Source organism: Leptodactylus fuscus, chromosome 8 (assembly GCF_031893055.1).
Source record: "Leptodactylus fuscus isolate aLepFus1 chromosome 8, aLepFus1.hap2, whole genome shotgun sequence".
NCBI lineage: Eukaryota > Metazoa > Chordata > Amphibia > Anura > Leptodactylidae > Leptodactylus > Leptodactylus fuscus.
In genome coordinates, this window is record NC_134272.1 from 90035537 (window position 1) to 90055913 (window position 20377).

General features: G+C 47.0%; 1 protein-coding gene across 2 annotated transcripts; it reads left to right on the forward strand.

Annotated features, from left to right (window-relative positions):
- Positions 1–7433: 7433 nt before the first annotated feature.
- On the forward strand, positions 7434–16371 carry LOC142216658 (angio-associated migratory cell protein-like). Of its 2 annotated transcripts, none has more exons than XM_075284653.1 (12): positions 7434–7553; positions 8635–8820; positions 12104–12256; positions 12408–12527; positions 12672–12811; positions 12917–13061; positions 13153–13236; positions 13441–13556; positions 13840–13943; positions 14368–14458; positions 14599–14753; positions 14891–16371. In XM_075284653.1, the coding sequence occupies exons 2-12, from the start codon at positions 8673–8675 to the stop codon at positions 14964–14966; spliced, it is 1332 nt and encodes a 443-aa protein (XP_075140754.1). In that variant the 5' UTR covers positions 7434–7553; positions 8635–8672; the 3' UTR covers positions 14967–16371. The 2 variants fall into 2 exon arrangements, with proteins under 2 accessions (XP_075140754.1, XP_075140755.1); XM_075284654.1 differs by having other exon boundaries at positions 8638–8820.
- The last annotated feature ends 4006 nt before the right edge of the window (positions 16372–20377 follow it).

A 20377-nucleotide genomic window follows, 5' to 3' on the forward strand; every position in this document is an offset into this window, starting at 1 on the left:
TGCCTTCATCTGCTCCACACGCCTCTTGTCAACCTTGTTTTTTGCATATAAAAAGAGCAGAATCCCACAAGGAAAGCCGATCGCCCTGTAATATATATATATAATCCAGTGATATATAGAAGAGCATGAACATTGCTGAACCCCATATACTGTATATAGTTACTTAGCCCCTCGTAACCTCCCCCAGAAAGCTGTAACAGCTGAGATCAGATGTATAAGATCAGACCATAAAGTCTACTTACTTTACTTATCCTGAGTTACATCCTATAATATACTCCAGAGCTGCGCTCACTATTCTGCTGGTACAGTCACTGTGTACATACATTACATTACTTATCCTGTATTATACTCCAGAGCTGCGCTCACTATTCTGCTGGTGCAGTCACTGTGTACATACATTACATTACTTATCCTGTATTATACTCCAGAGCTGCGCTCACTATTCTGCTGGTACAGTCACTGTGTACATACATTACATTACTTATCCTGTATTATACTCCAGAGCTGCGCTCACTATTCTGCTGGTGCAGTCACTGTGTACATACATTACATTACTTATCCTGTATTATACTCCAGAGCTGCGCTCACTATTCTGCTGGTACAGTCACTGTGTACATACATTACATTACTTATCCTGTATTATACTCCAGAGCTGCGCTCACTATTCTGCTGGTGCAGTCAGTGTGTACATACATTACATTACTTATCCTGTATTATACTCCAGAGCTGCGCTCACTATTCTGCTGGTGCAGTCACTGTGTACATACATTACATTACTTATCCTGTATTATACTCCAGAGCTGCGCTCACTATTCTGCTGGTACAGTCACTGTGTACATACATTACATTACTTATCCTGTATCATACCCCAGAGCTGCGCTCACTATTCTGCTGGTACAGTCACTGTGTACATACATTACTTATCCTGTATTATACTGCAGAGCTGCGCTCACTATTCTGCTGGTACAGTCACTGTGTACATACATTACATTACTTATCCTGTATTATACTCCAGAGCTGTGCTCACTATTCTGCTGGTGCAGTCACTGTGTACATACATTACATTACTTATCCTGTATTATACTGCAGAGCTGCGCTCACTATTCTGCTGGTACAGTCACTGTGTACATACATTACATTACTTATCCTGTATTATACTCCAGAGCTGCGCTCACTATTCTGCTGGTACAGTCACTGTGTACATACATTACATTACTTATCCTGTATTATACTCCAGAGCTGCGCTCACTATTCTGCTGGTGCAGTCACTGTGTACATACATTACATTACTTATCCTGTATTATACTCCAGAGCTGCGCTCACTATTCTGCTGGTGCAGTCACTGTGTACATACATTACATTACTTATCCTGTATTATACTCCAGAGCTGCGCTCACTATTCTGCTGGTGCAGTCACTGTGTACATACATTACATTACTTATCCTGTATTATACTCCAGAGCTACGCTCACTATTCTGCTGGTACAGTCACTGTGTACATACATTACATTACTTATCCTGTATTATACTCCAGAGCTGCGCTCACTATTCTGCTGGTACAGTCACTGTGTACATACATTACATTACTTATCCTGTATTATACTCCAGAGCTGCGCTCACTATTCTGCTGGTACAGTCACTGTGTACATACATTACATTACTTATCCTGTATTATACTCCAGAGCTGCGCTCACTATTCTGCTGGTACAGTCACTGTGTACATACATTACATTACTTATCCTGTATTATACTCCAGAGCTGCGCTCACTATTCTGCTGGTACAGTCACTGTGTACATACATTACATTACTTAGCTTTACATTCAGGTACTCCCACTTACCAAGCAAACCCTACTTTCTTCATGGGGTTCTGGGCTTTGGCCCCGGCCACGTACATGCTACTCTTGTAGGCAGGTTCCTCGTTCTTCGGGGCTGCACATAGCGGAGTTGTCGTGTGCACGGATTTGCCATTTGTGGCTATGGAGGGTCTGGATCTACAGACGGAGCCTGAAATTGAAGCCATGACATGTAATGACATATAATACTGTGGAACGGTCTGTATATAATGGTCAGATGTACAGGAGCGCGCGCCTCGAAAGTGGCCAAAATTACGACTTAGCTCGGCGCACTGTGCGGCACCTCGGCGTGGGAAGTTGTACTGAGCACTATCATACATCATATCATACAACCCCCAGCATCCACAACATGAGAAGTAGTGCTGTGTGGTGATAGGATACATGACATTCTATGCACATTAGAGGGGTCAGCCATCTGATAACAACTACAAGTCCCAGCACTCTCTCCCCCAGAGCCTCTGCCCTCCACTTGTCCTCTCCTGTCTGTGCCCCAGCAGATCAGCAGCTCCAGCACTCACATCGCAGCCCCTGCAGCTGTCACCCCCTCCCCCTGGTGTGTGCACTTATTACCCCAGGTGCTCCTGATGCCCCCTGCCAGCAGCACTGCAGCCCTGGACGCCGCCATCTTGCCCTCAGCTCCTCCTGTGTATCCTCCTAGTTCCTGCTGACTGCACTGCATTGTGGGAGTTGTAGTCTCTGCTCTTGTTCTCAGGATTCTTATATATTGGCGAGAAATCTTACATGTAAGATGTATGAATGTAAGAATTCCTGAAATTCCCCTAAATACAAAGTTATGGGGAGCTCCAGCCAGGGGAGGAATGTAATGCTGGGCCCCAGCGCATAATATATGAGATTGCTGTCTCTACCCCCCATAACTGCACCCCTGCTGCATCTGCCAGCGCCCGCCGCCTGCTATTCATTGTCTTATACCTGTAAGTAACAGAAAAGAAAATGTCAGTCAGTGGAGGTGTAACGACAAGATTCTGGGCCCTAAAGTCTGTGCCAGGGCCACAACCCAGGGGATCTGTAGATGACACTGTTATGGAGGATCTGTAGATGACACTGTTATGGGGGATCTGTAGATGACACTGTTATGGGGGGGATCTGTAGATGACACTGTTATGGGGGATCTGTAGATGACGCTGTTATGGGGGATCTGTAGATGACACTGTTATGGAGGATCTGTAGATGACACTGTTATGGGGGGGATCTGTAGATGACACTGTTATGGGGGATCTGTAGATGACACTGTTATGGAGGATCTGTAGATGACACTGTTATGGGGGATCTGTAGATGACACTGTTATGGGGGATCTGTAGATGACACTGTTATGGGGGATCTGTAGATGACACTGTTATGGGGGATCTGTAGATGACACTGTTATGGGGGGGATCTGTAGATGACACTGTTATGGGGGATCTGTAGATGACGCTGTTATGGGGGATCTGTAGATGACACTGTTATGGGGGATCTGTAGATGACCCTGTTATGGGGGATCTGTAGATGACACTGTTATGGGGGTCTGTAGATGACACTGTTATGGGGGGGATCTGTAGATGACGCTGTTATGGGGGATCTGTAGATTACACTGTTATGGAGGATCTGTAGATGACACTGTTATGGGGGGATCTGTAGATGACACTGTTATGGGGGATCTGTAGATGACACTGTTATGGGGGATCTGTAGATGACACTGTTATGGGGGGGATCTGTAGATGACACTGTTATGGGGGATCTGTATATGACACTGTTATGGGGGGGATCTGTAGATGACGCTGTTATGGGGGATCTGTAGATGACACTGTTATGGGGGATCTGTAGATGACACTGTTATGGGGGATCTGTGGATGACACTGTTATGGGGGATCTGTAGATGACACTGTTATGGGGGATCTGTAGATGACACTGTTATGGGGGATCTGTAGATGGCACTGTTATGGGGATCTGTAGATGACGCTGTTATGGGTGATCTGTAGATGACACTGTTATGGGGGATCTGTAGATGACACTGTTATGGGGGGGATCTGTAGATGACACTGTTATGGGGGGGATCTGTAGATGACGCTGTTATGGGGGATCTGTAGATGACACTGTTATGGGTGACCTGTAGATGACGCTGTTATGGGTGATCTGTAGATGACACTGTTATGGGGGATCTGTAGATGACACTGTTATGGAGGATCTGTAGATGACACTGTTATGGGGGATCTGTAGATGACACTGTTATGGGGGGATCTGTAGATGACACTGCTATGGGGGATCTGTAGATGACACTGTTATGGAGGATCTGTAGATGACACTGTTATGGGGTATCTGTAGATGACACTGCTATGGGGGATCTGTAGATGACACTGTTATGGAGGATCTGTAGATGACACTGTTATGGGGGATCTGTAGATGACACTGTTATGGAGGATCTGTAGATGACACTGTTATGGGGGATCTGTAGATTACACTGTTATGGAGGATCTGTAGATGACACTGTTATGGGGGGGATCTGTAGATGACACTGTTATGGGGGATCTGTAGATGACACTGTTATGGAGGATCTGTAGATTACACTGTTATGGGGGATCTGTAGATTACACTGTTATGGAGGATCTGTAGATGACCCTGTTATGGGGGGATCTGTAGATGACACTGTTATGGGGGATCTGTAGATGACACTGTTATGGGGGATCTGTAGATGACACTGTTATGGGGGATCTGTAGATGGCACTGTTATGGGGGATCTGTAGATGACACTGTTATGGGGGGATCTGTAGATGACACTGTTATGGGGGGGTCTGTAGGTGACACTGTTATGGGGGATCTGTAGATGACACTGTTATGAAGGATCTGTAGATGACACTGTTATGGGGGGATCTGTAGATGACACTGTTATGGGGGGGATCTGTAGATGACACTGTTATGGGGGATCTGTAGATGACACTGTTATGGAGGATCTGTACATGACTGTTATGGGGGATCTGTAGATGACACTGTTATGGGGGATCTGTAGATGACACTGTTATGGAGGATCTGTAGATGACACTGTTATGGGGGGGATCTGTAGATGACACTGTTATGGGGGATCTGTAGATGACACTGTTATGGGGGATCTGTAGATGACACTTATGGTGGATCTGTAGATGACACTGTTATGGGGGATCTGTAGATGACACTGTTATGGGGGATCTGTAGATGACACTGTTATGGAGGATCTGTAGATGACACTGTTATGGGGGATCTGTAGATGACACTGTTATGGGTGATCTGTAGATGACACTGTTATGGGGGGGATCTGTAGATGACACTGTTATGGGGGATCTGTAGATGACACTGTTATGGGTGATCTGTAGATGACACTGTTATGGGGGATCTGTAGATGACACTGTTATGGGGGATCTGTAGATGACACTGTTATGGGGGATCTGTAGATGACACTGTTATGGGAGATCTGTAGATGACACTGTTATGGAGGATCTGTAGATGACACTGTTATGGAGGATCTGTAGATGACACTGTTATGGGGGGATCTGTAGATGACACTGTTATGGGGGGGATCTGTAGATGACACTGTTATGGGGGATCTGTAGATGACACTGTTATGGAGGATCTGTAGATGACACTGTTATGGGGGATCTGTAGATGACACTGTTATGGAGGATCTGTAGATGACACTGTTATGGGGGGGATCTGTAGATGACACTGTTATGGGGGATCTGTAGATGACACTGTTATGGGGGATCTGTAGATGACACTGTTATGGGGGGATCTGTAGATGACACTGTTATGGCGGGATCTGTAGATGACACTGTTATGGGGGATCTGTAGATGACACTGTTATGGAGGATCTGTACATGACTGTTATGGGGGATCTGTAGATGACACTGTTATGGGGGATCTGTAGATGACACTGTTATGGAGGATCTGTAGATGACACTGTTATGGGGGATCTGTAGATGACACTGTTATGGGGGATCTGTAGATGACACTGTTATGGGGGATCTGTAGATGACACTTATGGTGGATCTGTAGATGACACTGTTATGGGGGATCTGTAGATGACACTGTTATGGGGGATCTGTAGATGACACTGTTATGGGTGATCTGTAGATGACACTGTTATGGGGGATCTGTAGATGACACTGTTATGGGGGATCTGTAGATGACACTGTTATGGGGGATCTGTAGATTACACTGTTATGGGGGATCTGTAGATGACACTGTTATGGAGGATCTGTAGATGACACTGTTATGGGGGGGATCTGTAGATGACACTGTTATGGGTGATCTGTAGATGACACTGTTATGGGGGATCTGTAGATGACACTGTTATGGGGGATCTGTAGATGACACTGTTATGGGGGATCTGTAGATGACACTGTTATGGGGGATCTGTAGATGACACTGTTATGGAGGATCTGTAGATGACACTGTTATGGGGGGATCTGTAGATGACACTGTTATGGGGGGGATCTGTAGATGACACTGTTATGGGGGATCTGTAGATGACACTGTTATGGAGGATCTGTAGATGACACTGTTATGGGGGATCTGTAGATGACACTGTTATGGAGGATCTGTAGATGACACTGTTATGGGGGGGATCTGTAGATGACACTGTTATGGGGGATCTGTACATGACTGTTATGGGGGATCTGTAGATGACACTGTTATGGGGGATCTGTAGATGACACTGTTATGGGGGGATCTGTAGATGACACTGTTATGGGGGGATCTGTAGATGACACTGTTATGGGGGATCTGTAGATGACACTGTTATGGGGGGATCTGTAGATGACACTGTTATGGGGGGGGATCTGTAGATGACACTGTTATGGGGGATCTGTAGATGACACTGTTATGGAGGATCTGTACATGACTGTTATGGGGGATCTGTAGATGACACTGTTATGGGGGATCTGTAGATGACACTGTTATGGGGGATCTGTAGATGACACTGTTATGGGGGGATCTGTAGATGACACTGTTATGGGGGGGGATCTGTAGATGACACTGTTATGGGGGATCTGTAGATGACACTGTTATGGAGGATCTGTACATGACTGTTATGGGGGATCTGTAGATGACACTGTTATGGGGGATCTGTAGATGACACTGTTATGGGGGATCTGTAGATGACACTGCTATGGGGGGGATCTGTAGATGACACTGTTATGGGGGATCTGTAGATGACACTGTTATGGGGGATCTGTAAATGACACTGTTATGGGGATCTGTAGATGACACTGATATGGCGGATGTGTAGATGACCTTTCCTTCCTTCCCTTTTCCTTACAGCACTGTTCTCTCACATTGGACACTATTCTCACTCTTCCTGTTTTCTTGTCCTTTCAATTATAACTTTACGACACTTTTCCGCCCCCAAACCCCAAGAATGCTAAAGTGAAACTACAACTCCCAGTGAGCACCGCGGCGAGCATGCGTACTGCACCTTGTTTATGTGCCCGAACTACGCTGTCACTCTGACTTGATGGAAAGTGAGGCTCTTCTGATTGGTGGGCGTCTGACATTCTCTGACGCTATTGGCTGCCGCTAGTCCCGCCCGCGTCTCAGCTGAGTGTTCAGGTTAGGCTGCGGCGTGTGCAGGGAAGGAGGAGCGCCCACGTGTGTCAGAGCAGCTGCAGGCCGGAGAGAACCAGAGGGGGCTCCAGCTCCGCCGCCCCGGGCTCAGCACTCTCAGAAACTTCTCTGTAAGTGCCTTTATCTCCTCCATCCTAGATTGACTTCTAGTAGCTCCCCCTGGTGCCCGCACTGCAACCTGAGGCATGCGGGGGTGAGAGGGTTAATCAGCAGGCAGTTCCCATGTGTCCTGGGTGATATTTGGAGTCCTCCAGGGCTGAGGGGTCTATGGTGAGGCCGTGTGATGTCCAGACCTCTAGTGTCACGTGATCTCTTTGCCTTATGGTTTCTATTTGCACCATATTTTGGGACAAAATACTGATTTGCAAGACGTTGTAGAAGAGTTAGCGGAAGAGGAGCGTCAAATGTCACACAAAGTCCCCAAATCTGTCACATGGCGAGCGGCATGGTCATACGTGTGATGCATTGTATGACATTTTCGCTGTTTGGGACTGTCAGGTATCTCTAGATCTCTGCTGTCAGTGATTGGAGCTTTACATGGTCACATCAGGGGGCAGAAGTCGTGTAGAAGTTCACGTGGTGGATTTTACGGTGGGATTTGACTTGCAGAATCGGCTGTGGTAATCCTCCTACCATGAGCTATTCTCTGTTCCCTTTCGCCATACTGGGGTACCCTGCTGGAATCCACCTATAAATAAGGAAGGGCACTTATTTTTTGTTTGCTGATTTTTGTAATTTCAGATTCTACATTGCAATGAATGAAATGCAGAATTTGGGGTCTGTTTCTCCATTGTTCTGATCCTCTGACAGACCAGAACAACGGACAGAGCGGCTAAAATGTGAACGTACCGCAGTCCTATGACCAGTCAGGAGGTTGGAGGGATACAATGTATCAGTGCAGGGGAAATGTAACAGATTTGTTGCAGAAGTTTCTGCTTCATCCCATTAATTTATCCAGAAGTTACAGGAATCCTTGCACTTGCTGCAGAACTTTTCGCACCCATGGAAGCGGCTGTCAGCCACAGAATTTCTGCAGTAAATCTGCACCGTGTGAATTTATCCATCAGATTGATTTTCATTGCCTTCTCCAGCTGTTTGTCAGACTCTGCAGAGGTTGCGTCGCTCTGTGTCAGTCTATGGGGCCGCAGTCTCTGGTCTTCTCTTTTCTCCTGTGACTTGTCGTCTCTTTAGCAGCCGCTGCAGCCCTGTGTCCCGGTGTTCGTAAAGCGATGGAAGGAGCCGCTGGCGGTGATGGAGGAGGGTCGGGCTCAGCCAGTCCAGAGCCAGAAGAAGGAGCCGCAGCAGCGGCCGTGGAGTTTCATGAGGATGAAGAGATCATTGAAGTGCTGGAGCTGAATGAAGGAGACCCAGACCCAGGTATATGGTCAGGGGGCCCCTCCTGTATACTGGTGGGGTTGGCCGGCATACTAGGGCTAGGGCCGACCTTCTCGTAGCCGTGCACAGAGTTATTGGCTCCTTCATTAGGCTGTAATCACACATGTAATATGACGCAGTTTTTTGAGTCTGAAGTAGATCTGGAGACCTGGAGAAGCGATGAGTCTTTCCTATACATGTCCTATTCTTTTTCAATCCATCTCTGGCTTTGGCTCAAAAATTCTGCATGTGTGATTCCAGCCTTGTGAAGGGTTTTCTGATCCCAGCAGCATTATTGACGTCAATAACCGATCCCCAGTGTCAGTATCTCATTGATGGGGATCTGACAACAGGCCCTGCACCGATGAGCTGACCTGACTGTCTCCGGGCACTGAAAGCTGCTGCTGTGGATTGGGCTGGAGGGCGCTGCTCCTATTCAAGTGATTGTGCAGAACGTCCACTTTATAGTGGTGGCACTGGCATACTGCCGCCCTGTGCACTGTATAGTGGTGACGCCAACATACTGGTGCCCTGTGCACTGTATAGTGGTGATACTGGGGTTACTGCAGCTCTGTCCACTGTATAGTGGTGATACCGGGGTTACTGCAGCCCTGGGCACTGTATAGTGGTGATACTGGGGTTACTGCAGCCCTGGGCACTGTATAGTGGTGATACCGGGGTTACTGCAGCCCTCTCCACTGTATAGTGGTGATATCGGGGTTACTGCAGCCCTGGGCACTGTATAGTGGTGACGCCGACATATTGCAGCCCTGGGCACTGTATAGTGGTGATACTGGGGTTACTGCAGCCCTGGGCACTGTATAGTGGTGATACTGGGGTTACTGCAGCCCTGGGCACTGTATAGTGGTGATACCGGGGTTACTGCAGCCCTGGGCACTGTATAGTGGTGATACTGGGGTTACTGCAGCCCTGGGCACTGTATAGTGGTGATACCGGGGTTACTGCAGCCCTCTCCACTGTATAGTGGTGATATCGGGGTTACTGCAGCCCTGGGCACTGTATAGTGGTGACGCCGACATATTGCAGCCCTGGGCACTGTATAGTGGTGATACCGGGGTTACTGCAGCCCTGGGCACTGTATAGTGGTGATATCGGGGTTACTGCAGCCCTCTCCACTGTATAGTGGTGATACTGGGGTTACTGCAGCCCTGTCCACTGTATAGTGGTGATACCGGGGTTACTGCAGCCCTCTCCACTGTATAGTGGTGATACCGGGGTTACTGCAGCCCTGTCCACTGTATAGTGGTGATACTGGGGTTACTGCAGCCCTGTCCACTGTATAGTGGTGATACTGGGGTTACTGCAGCCCTGTCCACTGTATAGTGGTGATACCGGGGTTACTGCAGCCCTCTCCACTGTATAGTGGTGATACCGGGGTTACTGCAGCCCTGTCCACTGTATAGTGGTGATACTGGGGTTACTGCAGCCCTGTCCACTGTATAGTGGTGATACTGGGGTTACTGCAGCCCTGGGCACTGTATAGTGGTGACGCCGACATATTGCAGCCCTGGGCACTGTATAGTGGTGATATCGGGGTTACTGCAGCCCTGTCCACTGTATAGTGGTGATACTGGGGTTACTGCAGCCCTGTGCACTGTATAGTGGTGATATCGGGGTTACTGCAGCCCTCTCCACTGTATAGTGGTGATATCGGGGTTACTGCAGCCCTGTCCACTGTATAGTGGTGATACTGGGGTTACTGCAGCCCTGGGCACTGTATAGTGGTGACGCCGACATATTGCAGCCCTGGGCACTGTATAGTGGTGATATCGGGGTTACTGCAGCCCTGTCCACTGTATAGTGGTGATACTGGGGTTACTGCAGCCCTGTCCACTGTATAGTGGTGATACTGGGGTTACTGCAGCCCTGGGCACTGTATAGTGGTGACGCCGACATATTGCAGCCCTGGGCACTGTATAGTGGTGATATCGGGGTTACTGCAGCCCTCTCCACTGTATAGTGGTGATACTGGGGTTACTGCAGCCCTGTCCACTGTATAGTGGTGATACCGGGGTTACTGCAGCCCTCTCCACTGTATAGTGGTGATACCGGGGTTACTGCAGCCCTGTCCACTGTATAGTGGTGATATCGGGGTTACTGCAGCCCTCTCCACTGTATAGTGGTGATACCGGGGTTACTGCAGCCCTGTCCACTGTATAGTGGTGATACTGGGGTTACTGCAGCCCTGTCCACTGTATAGTGGTGATACTGGGGTTACTGCAGCCCTGTCCACTGTATAGTGGTGATACTGGGGTTACTGCAGCCCTGTCCACTGTATAGTGGTGATATCGGGGTTACTGCAGCCCTGTCCACTGTATAGTGGTGATACCGGGGTTACTGCAGCCCTCTCCACTGTATAGTGGTGATACCGGGGTTACTGCAGCCCTGTCCACTGTATAGTGGTGATACTGGGGTTACTGCAGCCCTGTCCACTGTATAGTGGTGATACTGGGGTTACTGCAGCCCTGGGCACTGTATAGTGGTGACGCCGACATATTGCAGCCCTGGGCACTGTATAGTGGTGATATCGGGGTTACTGCAGCCCTCTCCACTGTATAGTGGTGATACCGGGGTTACCGCAGCCCTGGGCACTGTATAGTGGTGACGCCGACATATTGCAGCCCTGGGCACTGTATAGTGGTGACGCCGACATATTGCAGCCCTGGGCACTGTATAGTGGTGATATCGGGGTTACTGCAGCCCTGGGCATGGTATAGTGGTGGCACTGGGGTACTACAGCTCTGTCCAGTGCATAGTGCTGGCACTGTGGTGCTGCAGCCGTGTCTCTGTTACTAGGGTAGAAGCTGAACTTGTCCACAGCCGTCATTTCTGGCACCCGGATCAGTTGGCTGGATACATCTTCAGTATCAAAAATTCTGTAGACGCCAGAAAACCCTTTTAAAGAGGACCCTGCACATCCTCTGGCGCTGACGATATTATATACCGCTGGAAACCGTATATTGAATGGTGAATATATTTGGTGAGATCAGCGCAGTGTCAGCCTTTTAAAACTATGTAATACCGCTGGTGCCAGAGGACGAGGAAGATCCTCTTTAAGGATGAGGCCACACATTGAGCTGCTTTTTTAGTTGCAGATTTTACTGCAGTATTTTGAGCCAGGGCCAGAAGGGAGAAGTGTAAGGCGGTGTTCACATGTAGGAATTTGAAGCAGATTTTTTTCCCCAGCTTCCTGTTTGGTTCTCTCCACTGACAACCTCTTGAGACTGAGCCTTGTCTTCTGCTAATCTTGATGTGTGCTCCTCAGATGACCTGGCCAGTGACATGGAGGACGTGGATTTTGCGGATGAACCAGAAGACGGAGAAATGGGAGATGAGGAATGGGAGACTGAAGATGAGGGCGTAGAGGAAGGAGCCGAGCCTCACGATGACAGCGAGCTGACGTACTCCAAGCACACAGGTAGGTGCGGGATCCTGGTGTCATGGAGGTGGGATAAGCAAACCATGTCCATTGGCAGCGTTTCTTACGTTTTACCTGCACTGACACGTTGCATTGGCCGCTGTTCATACAGCAGAAAGATGTCATGTCCCTGCTCTTCTGTTCTTGCCAGCTTCTGTCTTCTGTGTCAGCCTGGACCCCAAGGAGGGCAATCTCGCTGTGACGGGGGGAGAGGACGACAAGGCCTGTATATGGAGGATAAGTGACGGAGAGACGCTGTTTGAGTGCTCAGGTGAGTGTCATGGCTGACATAGAGGTCCGAGCTCAGATCCCGGTTCTTTTATGGCAAAACTGCCAAAATCCAACCTGTGTCCATAGACTTCATTATAGGGAATCCCTGCAGCCAATGACAAGTATCCTGATCTGTCCTCACCAGGTCACAAGGACTCCGTCACCTGTGCGGTATTCAGTCATGACTCCACGATGGTGGCTACAGGAGACATGAGCGGTCTCATCAAGGTGTGGAGGGTGGAGGATGCGCAGGAGGTCTGGTCATTTGAAGTGGCTGACCTAGAGGTAAGAAGATCATGTCCACAGGGGGCAGTATTCTAGTAGTTATATTCCTGTGTATTTGGTACTTGTTCCAGTGATATAACACGGATGTCGCCCCGTTCCTTGCAGTGGTTGCAGTGGCATCCTTGTGCCCACGTGTTACTTTGTGGTACAGCTGATGGCAACTCCTGGATGTGGAAAATTCCCAGTGGAGAATGTAAAACTTTCCAAGGACCGAACTGTCCGGCTACTTGTGGGCAGTTTTTACCAGATGGTGGGTCTATCAGCCTCTACTATATAATATATCATTATACTTACTGGGTTGGGTTTTTTGTCCTTTTAATTCCTCTTTTATTCTTGCTCAGGTAAGAAAGCTGTCGTTGGCTATGAAGATGGAAGTGTTCGGATATGGGACCTGAAGCAGGGGAGCACGCTGCATGTCCTGAAAGGTGAAGGGGATTTTACTATGTACAACAGCACTCCTAGTGGGCACTCTGGGAATTGTAATTTAAAGAGGACCTTTTATGGTCCGGGGTCCTGCAGACTCCCAGCCTCTTGCATATTTCTTTGTTATTGTTACTTCTTTCTGCACTGACTGTATCTTATTGTAACCCTTTGATGACGGATCCCATTTGTCTTCCTCTACGTTCCAGGTAGTGACGCCCATTCAGGACCTTTAACTTGTGTGTCCTCTAACGCTGACGGCAGCCTGATTCTAACCGGTTCTGTAGATTGTGACACCAAAATGGTGAACACCGCGACAGGGAAGGTGAGGACGTCCTGCAGCTCATTTTGATATAATATTATATAATAAGCGTTTGCCTTCAGACTGGAGAACCTTAATATAGACTATGGTTATATCTGCCAGAGGGGGAAGGAGACTGACCTGGAGGGGGATATGGAGCAGGGATAGTGTATAACAGCTAAGAGGCAGAAGTGGGTTGTGTACCACCATATATACATATATATCAGTCTTGGCCTGACCCCTCGGCTCCCATGTGACATGTGTATGACACATTGTATGAATTGTCTCTATTATTCCTTCTCTGTAGGTTGTCGGAGTCTTCCGGACAGAAAGTAATGTATCCAAAGCCTCTAAACGGGAAGAAGGTGAAGCCGAAACCAATTCAGTGGAGTCCGTGGGATTCTGCTCTGCGTAAGTGAGAGAATTTGGGGCGCCTATTAGGCGGTCGCTCTACTTTACTCAACCCTGTGAAAGTCGCATTAAAATTGCAAAAACCTTCCGGAAATTTATGGCTAAAATCCATTTTCCTGGCCTATAACTCCGGGGCCTTATGTGTATTTTAACCCCTTAGTGACGTAGCCCAATGACTTGGGGGCTGCAGTATGGCTTCTGGTTGATAATTGGAGGGTGATGTGGTGACCTAAAGTCCATGGTGCCCCCTCCCCTGGGGTCTGGGACTAGGATAGGGGAATAATATCCGTCCCCTCTCTCTATGTCCTGCTCGCTGGTTAAAGTGAATCTGCGAGTATATACAACTCCACTTTAACCTGTATTATTCTTGACCCGTTGACGTCCTCTTCTATAGTCGCACATTGAGCGTCCTCTCTCTTTGCAGTCTGCCTTTGGCCGCCGTCGGTTACCTGGATGGGACTTTGGCGATTTATGACATTTCAGCGCAGACCCTGCGGCATCGGTGTCAGCATGAAGTAAGTCATAGCGTTGTACGGGGGAGGGGGGGGGGTATATTGGATTATGAGGGGCTTGAGGGAGCCCCCTGTGGTGCATAGGAGAACTGCAGCGCTATATATATGTGACATGCGTGTAACGTTTGACCCCCTTCCTACAGTCCGGCATCGTACAGCTCCTGTGGGAGGATAACTCGCCCGTGGTCTATACCTGCAGCTTGGATGGCGCCGTCAGGCTATGGGACTCGCGATCAGGAAAGATGATCAGTGAATATTGCGGCCACTCCGCTGAGATCCTGGACTTTGCACTTAACAAGTGAGTATTTGTCCCCAAATAATAAACCCCCGTCAGTCATTGGAGGATCGGATCCATGACGCATCGGCTTCCCTTGTCTGTGACATTCCACATTCCGCCACATTGGTAACTTTGTATCTCCGTGTCCTCTCTTTCAGAGACGCTTCCATCGTGGTCACCGCCTCCGGGGATCACAAGGCGAAAGTGTTCTGCGTGCAGAGACCCGACCGTTAGACGCGGCCCCATCCTTCGCGTCCGTCTGCTCACTGTAAACCGCAGCCCCCCACTGATCCTTATCGGAGGCTGAAGCTGTTTGTTCTATGCTGTACCTGTCTCCTAGGTGTGGATGTAACTTACTGACACATTCTCCTGTATGTATGTGGATCGCACACGTATGTCCGTACGCCACGCCATCCTACAGATATAAATATCATTTCTTAAAGCGACAGGTCATCATTTACGAGTGTCCACTACTGAGCAGCGGCGAGACGGTCGCCACACGATGCAGGCCGCCATGTTCTATGTATAGTATTCAGTGAATTGACAGGAGGTTTAGACTAAATTGTACAAAATCCATCAATCTGACCTTAGTGTGACCCGGGAATGGAAATATTCTCAGATATTTTGGGTTACGTTACAATCAGGGGGCTCGCTGGTACTTGTAGTGTTCATCTGGCGGACACCATTTAGTATCCTTCTATCTCATAGTAAAGACCGGACGATATTTCCGTCTTTCCTGAATTTTTTTTTTAAATATAAATTATAAAATCTATATTTGAACCAAGATGGCGGCCGCCGTGTGCTAGACTTAAGGGTTAATTTTGAATTGTTATCCCAATTTCTTTTTTTTTTTTTTAGGAAGTCTGAGCTTTGCTTCCTTTAACTGGAATTATATAGGGAAATAAATAAAAAAATAAAGAAAAAAATATATATATTTTTTCTCTTTACCGTGGTCCCCCCCCCCCCGCGCTGACCCCCGGGGCGCGGCCTCGATTATTATTACTATTATTTTTTTAATACGGGATATTTCTGCGCACCTCGCTTTTGCATTGATAAGACATGCAAGAAAAAAAAATGCAAAAAAAAAGCTAAAATTATAAATTTGCGTTTGTATAAAGTGTAACTTTCTCTCTCTCGCGGATACAAATCTTCAGGAACCGTTCATAGGAATGAAATTCTTTTTGCTTTCGGCATCCCATCCCCTAGATCTTGTAGACTGAAGCGGGTAGACTCAGCCCCAGATCAGAAGCAAAAAATTTTACGCCATGCCTATAACTTTTGAGCAGCCATATTGTACAAGGTCTGACGTGTTTTCTGCTATGGAATTTTTCTACGTGTATTCTTGTGTATCTCTAGCAGAGAAGCCTGTTGTGTACAATAGGAAACCGCCGTATTCTGTACTGACCCCTCCCCCACACAATATGGCCGCCTTTTCTGGATAAGCATTGAGATCACTTACCTAATGCTATGGACGTTTTGGTGAAGCCGGTTCTGTTTTGGTCTGAGGTCATAGTGCGCCTCACGTCTTCACTGCCTGGCGGCGCCAGAGAGGAGCGGCGAGCTTGTCCGATTATTTATATGACTTCTATTACTATGTATGGCTGATGCTATAGACTATTAAAGAGGAAGCTTTCTTACACCAGGTCCAGCTTTGTCGTCATTTTCTGCGTCTTATCGTTCCGTCTTTGATAGCAGGAATACGATTTCTTTAATGGTTCACAAAAAAAGTTGATATCGGAAGATCTGGACAGAAGTCGTATTTAGCAGCTGAGCAGTTCTGTAATATGGAAGAGAAAAATGCCTCTTTCTCCACTTATCAGACTCTTCTCTCCTGATCTGACATTCGCTCTTAAATCTCTGCTGAATACGTCTTGTTAGGGCCAGACTGACTGCAGCTCTCAAAGGTATCAGTAGTGGAGATAGGAGAGACCGAGATGTAAGTTTCTATGTTGCCCGAAGTGCTTTATTCTCATCCTGACCGCCATGATGAATGAGAGAACGCTACAGAGAGGAGTCATTGGCGAGGGACTGATGATGTCGCTCCCCTATATCGGTGGTCATGTGAGGCGCTGGACTTCCAGCAATGTGGCACGTGTACAAGACTACATCTTTATCTTGTCTTTGCTTCTTCTCCGGCCATCCCCAGTTTCTGGACCATCCCTTTAAGAGTTGACACTATGCCCCAGGCAATGCTGTAGTATCCAGTGATTATATTCTAGCATATATAACAGACCTGCGGCTGGCTCTCGCGTCTTTCACAATGTGACCTCACTATGACATCATGTCAGGACGTCCCCACAATGATCGGGGTTCCCGTCTCTCGTCTTCTCACCAGATATGTGTGTAAGGACGTAAATAACGTATCCATTAGGAAGTTTGCAGGGCCACGTGGTGTTATTGGCGCCTGCGGCGGCAGATGTCCATCTTGGCACTGCTACTCGCGGCCACGTTAAAGACTTGATAACTCCGTATCGCAGCCTGATAAGGAAATGAGCGCGAATCGCCCGGACTGGGAACATTGTATTAACTTTACTGTTGTTCCCTGGTTCACGCAGAAGATAAGGAAGAGACACAGCGTGGGAACCGTCTTCTGCGCGGTCGGATACAGTCTATTGTTCCCTGTTATCAGCCATGTCAGACCAAGTAGGGCCTGGTGTAGGGTTGTAGAGAGAAGGACCTGGAGCAAAACTCCGACCTGGCCCATAATCATTGCCGTGTGTCGGATATTTCCATTTCCAGGGACATTCTCCTGACGTCTCGCCTGCGCTGTGGATGTGGCGTCTGTTTTTACATAGTCAAGGGCTGGATGTGGAAAGGTGAAAGTGACCGCGACTTGGATACAGTTCATCACCCAGCTTTCCTAGAACACTGAATCACAATTGAGTCTAGTTGCAATGTAATATGGAGGGGCGGGGGGCATATTCCAGTATAAATTGGGTTTTGTTCAGGTTTTTGGTAATTCATGATGGACAATGGAACTTTTCCAAACTTGATACAAAGTTTTCAGTTCATGGATCAGGAAAATGTGACCTGTAACTTCACACTAGACGACGGGTCATTGAACTATTCAGACTTCACCCACTAGGTGGCAGTGATCTACAACCAGAGGCTCTCCAGATGCTGAGAGTGGTACTACAAGTATCAGCATGCCACAAACCTGCTGCAGAATGGGGGGGAGGGGCTCAGCTTCAGCACATGACAGGCAAGGTAACTTTATAATCCATGACCAATGCCCCCCCCCCATATATTAACCAGTCCTGATCATACTTAGTAAAATCTACTTATTTGGTGGAGAATGTAATTAAATAGCAGATTAGAAGATGATACAAAGATCTGATGGAATGTCTGACGATACAAAGTATCTATACTGTAATAGCCGGACATCAAGTATATAGAAGTAGAAGAATTTCAGGGAACGAACTCAGTGAAAGATCAACATCATCCATTGTGATATTACAGAGAAAGAGAGAGATTAGATACAGTAGATCTACTGTCTGCTGAGCTGTGTATCTAATCCTACCCTGTGTGATACTGTATACTGAGCTGTGTATCTAATCCTATCCTGTGTGATACTGTATACTGAGCTGTGTATCTAATCCTATCATGTGTGATACTGTCTGCTGCAGACAGTATCACACATGATAGGATTAGATACAGCTCAGCAGTATCACACAGGATAGGATTAGATACAGCTCAGTATACAGTATCACACAGGATAGGATTAGATACACAGCTCAGTATACAGTATCACACAGGATAGGATTAGATACACAGCTCAGTATACAGTATCACACAGGATAGGATTAGATACACAGCTCAGTATACAGTATCACACAGGATAGGATTAGATACACAGCTCAGTATACAGTATCACACAGGATAGGATTAGATACACCGCTCAGTATACAGTATCACACAGGATAGGATTAGATACACGGCTCAGCAGACAGTATCACACAGGATAGGATTAGATACACGGCTCAGTATACAGTATCACACAGGGTAGGATTAGATACACGGCTCAGTATACAGTATCACACAGGGTAGGATTAGATACACGGCTCAGTATACAGTATCACACGGGATAGGATTAGATACACGGCTCAGTATACAGTATCACACGGGATAGGATTAGATACACGGCTCAGTATACAGTATCACACGGGATAGGATTAGATACACGGCTCAGTATACAGTATCACACGGGATAGGATTAGATACACGGCTCAGTATACAGTATCACACGGGACAGGATTAGATACACGGCTCAGTATACAGTATCACACGGGACAGGATTAGATACACGGCTCAGTATACAGTATCACACGGGATAGGATTAGATACACGGCTCAGTATACAGTATCACACAGGATAGGATTAGATACACAGCTCAGTATACAGTATCACACAGGATAGGATTAGATACACGGCTCAGTAGACAGTATCACACAGGATAGGATTAGATACACGGCTCAGTAGACAGTATCACACAGGATAGGATTAGATACAGCTCAGTATACAGTATCACACAGGATAGGATTAGATACACGGCTCAGTATACAGTATCACACTGGATAGGATTAGATACACGGCTCAGTATACAGTATCACACAGGATAGGATTAGATACACGGCTCAGTATACAGTATCACACAGGATAGGCTTAGATACACAGCTCAGTATACAGTATCACACAGGATAGGATTAGATACACAGCTCAGTATACAGTATCACACAGGATAGGATTAGATACACAGCTCAGTATACAGTATCACACAGGATAGGATTAGATACACAGCTCAGTATACAGTATCACACATGATAAGCTTAGATACACAGCTCAGTATACAGTATCACACAGGATAGGATTAGATACACAGCTCAGTATACAGTATCACACAGGATAGGATTAGATACACGGCTCAGTATACAGTATCACACTGGATAGGATTAGATACACGGCTCAGTATACAGTATCACACAGGATAGGATTAGATACACGGCTCAGTATACAGTATCACACAGGATAGGCTTAGATACACAGCTCAGTATACAGTATCACACAGGATAGGATTAGATACACAGCTCAGTATACAGTATCACACAGGATAGGATTAGATACACAGCTCAGTATACAGTATCACACAGGATAGGATTAGATACACAGCTCAGTATACAGTATCACACATGATAAGCTTAGATACACAGCTCAGTATACAGTATCACACAGGATAGGATTAGATACACAGCTCAGTATACAGTATCACACAGGATAGGATTAGATACACGGCTCAGTATACAGTATCACACTGGATAGGATTAGATACACGGCTCAGTATACAGTATCACACAGGATAGGATTAGATACACGGCTCAGTATACAGTATCACACAGGATAGGCTTAGATACACAGCTCAGTATACAGTATCACACAGGATAGGATTAGATACACAGCTCAGTATACAGTATCACACAGGATAGGATTAGATACACAGCTCAGTATACAGTATCACACAGGATAGGATTAGATACACAGCTCAGTATACAGTATCACACATGATAAGCTTAGATACACAGCTCAGTATACAGTATCACACAGGATAGGATTAGATACACAGCTCAGTATACAGTATCACACAGGATAGG